This window comes from Copadichromis virginalis, linkage group LG14, assembly GCF_057382275.1.
Source record: "Copadichromis virginalis isolate Kocher_CV1m ecotype Utaka linkage group LG14, C_Virginalis_male_GT1.1, whole genome shotgun sequence".
Taxonomy (NCBI): domain Eukaryota; kingdom Metazoa; phylum Chordata; class Actinopteri; order Cichliformes; family Cichlidae; genus Copadichromis; species Copadichromis virginalis.
This window is the reverse complement of record NC_140631.1, coordinates 20414917-20425050: the sequence shown is the minus strand read 5'-3', so window position 1 is coordinate 20425050 and position 10134 is coordinate 20414917. Positions and strand designations below refer to the sequence as shown.

At 39.6% G+C, this 10134-nt stretch overlaps 1 protein-coding gene across 1 annotated transcript; it reads right to left on the bottom strand.

Annotated features, from left to right (window-relative positions):
- Positions 1-4865: 4865 nt before the first annotated feature.
- LOC146693862 (uncharacterized) lies at positions 4866-9659 on the bottom strand. The gene is made up of 10 exons (XM_085429828.1): positions 9587-9659; positions 7022-7348; positions 6743-6847; positions 6621-6671; positions 6153-6251; positions 5845-6036; positions 5709-5756; positions 5558-5620; positions 5441-5470; positions 4866-5362 (listed from the first exon to the last, which is right to left on the bottom strand). The coding sequence occupies exons 1-10, from the start codon at positions 9657-9659 to the stop codon at positions 5304-5306; spliced, it is 1047 nt and encodes a 348-aa protein (XP_085285954.1). The 3' UTR covers positions 4866-5303.
- Positions 9660-10134: the final 475 nt, after the last annotated feature.

Here is a 10134-nt window from a genome sequence, read left to right as displayed (position 1 = left end):
ATATCCATGGTACTTGGCTCTGAAGATCGACAGCAACCAACTGAAGAACAGCATAACTAGACCGATACCTGCAACACACATAACTTTTTTTTTTTTCTGGAGACATAAATGGTGTTTATTGTGTTTTGTTTTTATAAGGGACAGACATGACTGGGGGATAGGACAGGGAGAAAGAATGAAAGAAAGAGAGGGAGAGAGAAAACCAAAGGGGAGAAGAGACGGTGAGAAGGGGGAGAAGAAAGAAAAAAACAAACAAACAAAAAAAACAAAACACCTGGGTCACCTGTATGGAGAAAAAAAACAGAAGAGAAAGCAAACAACAAAGAGCAACATAATAAAAAAAAACCCAGCACCATCACAATAAACTAGCTAGCAGTAGATATCAGTAGATACTAAATAATAAACGATATTGTGCATCACGCAAGATAGACAGCGCACAATGTGCTTTGAGGCAGCAGCCAAGAAAGCTGTAGTCCGCGTCTGTGAATACCCGTGTGTGCACCTGTGTGCATACCTGTGTGGATCAGCATGCTTGCATTCCAAAGGTTTCTCCATGTAACGATCTGCTAGGGAGTGTGGGGGGGCCACAGCCCCGTCCTCCAGGGTATGAAGCAGGTATGGAGGAGATCAAAACTCCAGACATCCAGAGGCCCCCAGAACACAAGAGACCAAGGAAGACCAACAGAGGGGCAGCTGCGCCACTGTCCCAGTAAGAGCTGAGGAGAGTCCCAGATGAGGGCTCACTCAGCAGCCGCGGAGCAGAAGCCAGGGGGAGTTGCAGTGACGCACCCGTGACCTCCGCCGGCAGCCAGCTGTGCCTGAGTGACCGAGCCCCAGGCCGAGAGGCCGGGGGCAACCCACCTCCGAAGTGGCCCGAGCGAGCCCCAGGCTCCAGGCCCCGATAAGCGGCCGCCAAGGAGTGAACCGGTGTGTACCTGGACGCCCACCCCCAGACACAAAGAACCACCAACGCACCGACACCTGAGGGAGTCCGCCACTGGCAGGGAAAGTGGTGGTGGGTGCAGATAGGCCTCCAAACCTTGGAGGGCCTGAGGTGTCCCCAGAGAGGTGGCGTCTGATACCCAGCCTGACATATAGACACAGACATACAGGCACACACAGATACAAACATCCATTCCCACCCTCATGCTCTCATATGCACTTACTCCACACTCAACCAACGTGGAGACAGACATAAAGAGACGCTGTACACACGATCACACTCCCCAAGCGTACTCTACGAACCGGGTCTAGGAGGGGGGAACTGCACCCAGAGCCAGGTGGTGTTACCCTTTTCCCTGCGGTGGGGAGAGGCAGACCGCCCCGACTCCGCAGCAGCAGGGAGGCCCCACACTCCAGACCGCAGTCGGACGGCCAACTCCTCCTAGCCCCCCCCGCTCCAGCAGGCCGCAGAGAATGGGGGTGAGAGAAGCCTAAATTGTTGAGGCATGTCAGTGTCATTGACTTATTGCATTACTTATATGCACCCAATGCTTATATAATAATAATAATAATAATAATAATAATAATAATAATAATAATAATAAAACTGCTTAATTCACCAAAGATTGTAAGGTTTCTTACATAAAAAGTTATTATTTATGTTTTGAGATTAGCGTCCAGTGACTGCATTCTCTCTTTGATCCTGGAGTAAATGTTGGGAATTAAGATGACTTACTTTAGTACTATTACTGTTTTTAAATGTCATTGAGATCTAATATATTAAAATTTCCTACAGACATTTTATTACTGTTGTTTGTCATAAAATCCAGTATTAGATGTCCAGTAATGGACATCTCTTCATAGGCTGCAAATACTAAAACAGTGCACACTGAATAGTCAAAACAGTTCAGGTACTTAATTTCCATCAGTGTCGCTGGCTGATTGAGTGACACCAGAAACACTTCATTGTAAATGAGCTGCAGAAAGATGGCGCTGATGTCCCTGTAAACTTCATCATGGGACCCTTTTTTTTTTCTTTTAAAAGCTGCCTCTAGCAGAATGTTGAACGTTGATGTCAATATATCACATATTATATGACAGTCTAAATCCAATAAATAGATTTTAAAGTGTTTACATGTGCAACTTGTGTCTTTTTTTTTTGTCTTATAAGAGTTTTCATTACATTTACTTCTGTAGATGGAAACACCACTGACGGGGTGCACAAAAAAGATTTTAACATAAATATAAATACATTGCATAATCATTGTTAAATTTAGCATTTCAGTTAAAGAGGATAATTAAAGACAAGTCTTACAAAGATGAGGAGGTAATGCAAATGTTAATACTTGCATTTCCATCTTCCTCCAGTGATATCTTGATCCAAAAGACGGTGTATTCTATTGACACTACATAAGAAACATTTAGAGTAGCTAGGACTACTTGGCACTCTGTAACTCTATTTTGGTGTTTTCTGAGCTTACTGGATGATCATGCATGAGCATGAGGTACACCTTGGCCCAGTGAGCTGGTATATCACAGCTCCACCTTTCCTGTAGACTCCCTTCATCTCTCTTTCTGATTGTAACACCAACACTAAAACTCAAAACAAAATTAACACTCATGTTTGAAGGATGCCTGTCCAGCTCTTCTTTATAAAATGCTTACAATTTCATTTATCAGCCACTGCAAATGCAGGTACCGATATATTAGCAGATCATCGGTTGGGCTCTAGTTCTGAGGTAACTGAAGCAGCTGTAGTGAAGAACAGAATGTGATTTGTTCTGCTGCATGTTTGCTCAGTAAGCTCTCTTCTGCGGGGGTTTTTCCTGGTTTTGAGCTAAGGCTTGTACTTGGTTTGTAGAAAATTGCTGTTAGGTGTGAGAGGGAATTCCCTTTTGACTTCATTGCGAGGTCTTGATAGTGTAATGTTAAAAGTGGTTTGAAGGGTTGCCTTGGAGACACATTCAAGGATGCAACAGTTTTTTGCCATTTATATTTTACCAGTTTTGTGGTTTTAAATGCATAAGTACCCAACTTAAGTAGCACCTGAAAACTAAGCGTGAGGGTCAGTTAGATTAGGGTTAGGCAGAGGAACAGGGCTGTGCTGTGGGGAGTTGTTGTTGTATGGGTTATTGAGCTCTGGCTGTTTTGGGCCTGTTTTGTTTTTTGTCATTTTGGGGTTAGTGCTTTTGTTTGCTGGTTATGGCTGCTATTGTTGCATCTGCATCTAGTGAAATTAGGTTAACTTTTGAGCAGTAGAAGGAACTACTGTTGTTGTGGTTGGAAATAAAATTCAACTTGAGATGAGAACGTTAAGTAAGAGCAACACAGATGCTGATGGTCACGTCTCTGTTTCTCCTGGGCCTTTACTTTCTTCTGATTAAGGAGAAATCTTCATCCCAGTTTTGTCATCAGAATCCTTATATGTGAAGCATGAAACAAAAATTAAAGATTGGTTCAGGTGGTTGCACCCACTAAAGTGCTGAGGATGTCCGTTGATCAATCATGGCTCTGTAAGAGTTGCAGCTATATTTAGAAGTATTTTTGACCTCACTTAATTTTAGAACCTCTCATATGTGTCAGGTGTCCGCAAAACCAAACTGGAACATTAAATCATAAGTTACAGAAAGTGCTGAGACCATTTCACAAACTAAGTTCTGCCGTGTTGGGTTGCAAAAACCTTTTTCACACCAAGGCAGATCTGTGAAACTGAGAGCAAGTGTGATCACCCATTCGATCTGTGCTGTTGGTACAAACTATGTGAAATGTATTACCTGCTGGTTTTGTGATCTGGCTTTACTTAATAACATTGTGTTGGGTCATGTAAGGACGCTGCCACTGAATATCCATTACCCCCCAACTAAGAAAGTGCTTACGTGCTTCCTGGGTTTGGAAGAGAAATTCTCTCATGGGCTTTGTAAAAATGTTTTGTCTATGGTTTCTCTAACAGAAATAAAGAAGGTGTGATCAGCTGCCATTCGGTTTTTTCGGCATTCCCCTCTTCTTTTAAGCAGCAGCTAGCTTCATCACATCAACTGTTTTGCGTTGCTCAGATTGTGATGTGTTGGCTTTTGTTTTTGCCATCAAGTCACGTGGATGATGCTTTGCCAAGACCAACTTGCTCATGAATTCATACGCATGGTTTTCTACAATGCTTTTCTTGCTCTCTTGTTTTTGCTCCTGCTCCTCTTAAAGCATTTCTCTATCTGCCGGCATATGAGTGTGGTACGCAGCCTTAATACTGCATATGGCTGCAAACTGAAGTATGTATCTGGGAATAATAATTTACATTTGAAATCAAATGTTTTAGGTTACTGTTGTTTTGATTTGGTGCCATAAGAATAAAATTGAATTGAGCTCGTATATTAACCAGGTGTCAACTATATTAATTCGTTTTTCAACTTAGATGAGTTGTGGCTGTAGGTGTTGTTGTTCAGCTGTGTTACGCTGTATATTATAGCTCTGTTACCTATGGAAATAAGAGTGTCATGTTAGCATGCCATTAACATGTCATGTTAATGGCATGCAATTTGACATATGACGTTCTAAAGTGTCTTTGCACTGAGCCTGTAAGTTTAACAGGCTGACATCATGGAAAAATGTGGTCCTGGTGACAAAAACTAGCACAAACCTAGTTTTCAGTTTGTGATTGTAATAGCACCGTAACCAGATAAGAGACCTACATCAAACTTCACAAGTGTGCTGTTAAAATTGAAACAAAGGGCATGTCCGGTCACTTGGATGAGAGACATAGAGTAGTAGTGTTTCTACTGCTGCGTAATGCTACGTCCTGATGAACAGAATCGGTTTTTGGGAAGATTTAGAGGATCAGGCATTTGGTTGGCACTCAGCAGTAACATTTGTGTGATTGTGTGTGTGTTTGCAAAGAACACTACGATCTGCCACTCTTTTATTTAGTTAGCAATAGTTTTCACAATGATGCAGCAATCCTTGGTGACATAATGAAAAGTTGGGATTCAGATGCAATCTCATTGTTACTATGACAGAAGGTACAAGCGCTGACAGTGAAAGCACCGTAGAACTGCTTTAACATGCAGTGATAAAAGTCAAACCAAATTTAGTACATACAGGTTCTTTTATTAAGTTTAAGTAACACACATCTCTGAATGTGTGTACATTTAGATTGCAAATATATTATATGTGAAGATCCATAAATGATGAACTTTAGTAAAAGAGCATACAAACATCAACAGTTCAGAAACAAGAATAGTACAGGGAGTGAAGTAAGTGCAGTGATACTACAAACAAATACAATAAGACACGAATCACTTCAAAGAAATAAAATAAACAAATCAGTAATCCTCACTGTGGAAGGAGTTTAAATCTCTGTCCTTCATTCTCTACAGCCGGTTGAGCTGGTCTGAGCTTGTGTTGTAAATCGGGTTATTGTATTCACAATCTAAAAAGGAAGAAACAGCAGTTCAGTGTACAGTATTATTTGATTAGTAACATGCCCACAGATGAAGTCAACACTCACTGTCTTTGTTTTTCTTCCTCTCGCGGCCAACTGGAAAAGAAATGTGAGTTAATAAAGGAATCTGTGTTTTGTGTTTATTGTCAGACATTCTCCTCATTTATCATCAACTCAAACTACCTCTCTTTTGATTCACCGCCTGCTTTGATGTGGCGTGTTGCTTGCGGAGATCGCGTTGGTTAACTGTGAAATAAAACGGATGAATCAAAATCGGACAGAACTGAACTCATAATAATGAAATAATTTAAATGTAAATATAATTAAAGATTACCGTAATAATGCCGGCTGAGACTTGCTTGCCGTAACCTGCTGAAAAGCTCTAATGGGGTAAGAGAAGACAGTTACTTCACACTGTTATTTAGAAGTCACCAGTAATGCCGTAAGTAAAGTGACTTTTTTCCAAGCACCTAAATGAAATCTCTGTCTGGTTCTCTGACTTTCCACCCTTTCAAAGTGAAACTGATCCACGTTTGGATAAATCCCACCGCTGCTGTGACCGGGCTGTTGAGGCTGAATGCTGTCCAGATACTGCACAGCTCCACGTGAGTCATAGTGATTTCTGGGGGGTTCTGCACTTGCTGGACGCAGGTTATCATTTTCTGTTGTTCAAAAAAAGATTTGTTTAAAACGTACTCATCATTATTTCTCAGGTGGAAGACAGTTACTTGATTGTATTTTAGCAAGTAAGGAGGGAAGAAAAGATGAGTAAACTCACCGTAGACGAGATTATTACCGTAGGCTCCTGCTGCCTGTTGTACACGCACATGTACACCCACTGGTACATTGATTGTTGGCATAGGTGGAGCACTGGGATCTGCAGTGGCACATTTGTCAGAGCAAATTAAGGGTCTATTCAGAGATTTTTGGGAAGATAGCTATTCCATGTCTTGGCAAATTTTTACAAATTTTGTCTGCTAAATATGAAGCCAGCAGGTAGTTACTGCAGGTTAGCATGTTAAACACTGAGCTGCATGTAGGAAACAACAAACCGGCCTGCGTCTGTTACCTTTTTCCAGTGAAACAGCAATGATATTTTAGTATATATATTATATATACATATCTTTGTAATCCCAGTTTAAATTCCCTTTTAGTTTTTTAGTGTTCGTAAAATATGGTAACAAGTGAAAAAAATTACAAACAAAGGATGTAACACAGATATGAATATATGGCATAGACTCTGTACCTGCAATGGTGGGAATCTCGGCACTGTCCTGTGTTTTGTTTTTACTGCAAACTGAAACAGAAGCAAACTGTATTACTAAACCACCCAGTTTCAGCTTTGTGTCTGACATGTCAGGTTCTCACCTATGCATTTCCAGTAGATGTAGAAGCTGACAACAACCATCAGAAGGAGTGCAGCCACACCAATACAGATGTAAATGACTGGCCACATGTCGGCGGTACTTGCACCTGCATGAAAAGTTGTGGTTTTACAAAATATGTGTCACAGGAAACAGTCGCTTAATCATTTGTCCCTTCTCGTGTAATGGGTCTTGAGGTTTGTGACCCTGGAAAGGAAGAAACTCTACAGGCTGCTGTTTAGTATTGAATATTTAACATAGCTTAAAATAAAACTCCACTTACGACTTTCCATGACTTGAACACACTGCCGTCGACAGCGGTAACACCCTAGGTCAGATTTTTCAAGCTCATCAATTCTAATAGAGTAGTTCCCGTCGATTTGCTCGTTTGAAAAGACTTTGACTCGGCCATTTCTGGGGTCCAGGAACTTAACATGCCCTTGAGATGAAAGCTGCACCATCTCTGCCTGCCTTGTGGCAGCGTGGCTCCATGTCACCCAATTGGAGCTGTTTGGTCGAAGGTTACATGGTAGGAGCACAGACGAGCCAAGTGAAACGGTCTTACTGATCTTCTCACAGAAGTTAACTGAATCCTCACAAGATTTTTCATCTTCAAGGAAAAAATGAAATATAATCAAGTTTAGTTATTTCATATTCAAATGACCAAAAAGTCATCACAATAAATACAACTATATTATACAACCCTTACACATTGATTAAAACTGGCCTGTGGTACTACGTTAGTGTAAAAATTTATGATCTATAGTAAAAATGTTAAAATGATTTAAGCAATTTTAAATGTTTCAACAGAGTAACCATATCTTATGCCAATGTACAGTTACACCAAAAGTAGTTAAAAACTGAAGCGGCAAAGGATCTGTTGCTACAAAAACCACAAAGCGTGAAACAAAGTAACATCAAATCAATTATCATCATAATTTTGTGTGCTTGCTGTCTTCTCTGAAAGACTGATATTTGAAAAAAGCTTATATAGGGAATGAGAACAGACATTTTTTAATAGGTCTTACCACAGCAAAATAAAAATTTCAGTTAAAAGCGAACAATGTTTACGATGACGATAAGATTAGCTGAAGAGAGCTGATGACAAAAAAAAAATCTAAAAGCTTATAAATATTAAAGAAGATAATATTATATTATAAATATTGTAGAATATTATAGAAGATATGTTATACTTGTACAACAATAAACAAACACATAAAAATAATATAGTGCATGAAGGGGAGGTTTTTCTTATCTGATGGATCATATGTTATATATTGGATAAAGATACTAGAAATGAAAAAAACCGAGTATCAAAATAGGGTAGAAAGGTGATGTAAGTGACTTTGAATGTGACATTGTTGTTGGTGTCAGAGGAGCTGTTCTGAGTATTTCAGAACAAAATGCTGATATATTGTGATTTTTCCACACAACCATTTCCTGTGGGCCACACCCCACTGTGGGACACTTTGTCAGCTAAGAATGGGAAACTGAGGCCAAAAGTCACACAGGGTCACCAAAATTGGCCGAAAGCAATTTGGAAAAACGTTTCATAAATCTTGATATCAGCCACAACATTTGGGTGCTAGGGTCAGAATATGGCATAAATGCCTACCTGAGTATTGTTGCTGACCATGTCCACAGTGTGCCTTTATGACCACTATGTACCATCATTTGATGGCTACTTCCAACAGAATCACTGTAGTCAAGTAGTCACCGGATCTTATTCTAGAGCATTTTTGGGATATGGTCGAACAGGAGATTCACATCATGGATGTGATGAATCTGCAGCAACTGTGTGATGCTATCATATCAATACGGATTGAAATATCTGGGAAACTCTTACAGCAACGAGTTGAATCTGTGACACAAAATCATTACAGCGGCTCTGAAGGCAAATCCCGGATTCAACGCAATATAAAAATAATATATCTAAAGAGGTGACCGGTGAGTGAATATGCATTTCTCTGGATTAGACACCAAAACGTGAAAGTATACAGTATTGATTTGAAAAGTGAGACATTAGGTGAGAAAATATTCTATCAAAAGGTAGCTCTCACACCATGGATCATGATCCTGCTGAGAGAATAATTATTCCGTCTTTTAAGCAGTTTATCAGTCTTTTTATTTATCTGATTATTTTTCAATTTCCCTCTGCCTACTTCAGAGCTCACACCTCCATCAATTAGTACAGATTCATTTAGATCACTGTCACCAAAAACGAGGCATAGATGGTTCCCCTCTGTGCTCTTTTGTGCAGCCTGGCTGGAGTTCATCATACAAACATTTTAATCACTGCACGCCTGTAGGCTGAATTCACACCTTCACTCTTCCTAAATAAAGCGCATATAACACGCTTTGAGTGCTCCAGGAGAGTAGCAAAGTGCTACATAAGAATGAGTCCATTTACCATTTAAATCACTTGATTATTATATTTAATTAGAAACATCTTATTCTTACTTACTCTCATTGTGTACATTCATGTCACACAAGTTTAGACTTTTTTGAAAGTATACTGACTGTGAAGACCAGATTAAGATGAAGATAAAAACCAAATGAAGACCACAAAAAAGTGCATGAAGACTGACAGTGCTTCACTTTTTCACTGAACTTGTGTGATCTGTATATGGCATTCAACTAACCTTTCTCGCATCATTTACAGTTTATGTTTCCTTAATATTGACAAAATTATTTTATTAGAAAATATATTCAGTGATATGCCTTTTTCTATCAATATGAGTAAAATCGGAATGTTACAAAATCACTGTCTAAATACATGAAATTTTTCATTAACTTTTCATTAGCCGACTTCTATCTATCTATAGATATATATATTTTTAAAACTTACCATTTGAACACACACACGTGAGGCACAAGGTAAAAAGGAGCGGCCACCTGGCAGCGTGCATCTTCCTCAGCATCTCGTACAATGTGAGCAGCACGATGCTATATTAATCTATTCATTATCACAGAAAGAAACCACAAGACCACGAGTTTCAGTTGTTTAAAGCAATGGTTTGCCATATTTACCTTTATATGGGAGTTATATGTTTAGCACAAAAATCAGTGATCTTAACTGAATGCTAGTAATGCTACATTTTTAACTGAAATGTGTAGATAATTACATTTCAAAGAGTGATATTGTATTTCTGACTGAAAGCAGAAAGCACCTGCTGCGACATTCTGCTTTAGACCACTTCCTGTGGAAGCTTGCTGATATTTCCTGGGCAAGAGGCCCCCTTATGAAAGCCACGCATGAATACATAAAGTGATCATTAGCTACTGTAATCAAAAGACAAGTAGTACATTTTACCCACATCAGTCACAATGGCTGTGTTGCTAGGCAAACTGCTGAAGTTTATTGTGGGTGTTGTAGCAAGTTGTTTAATAAAAATC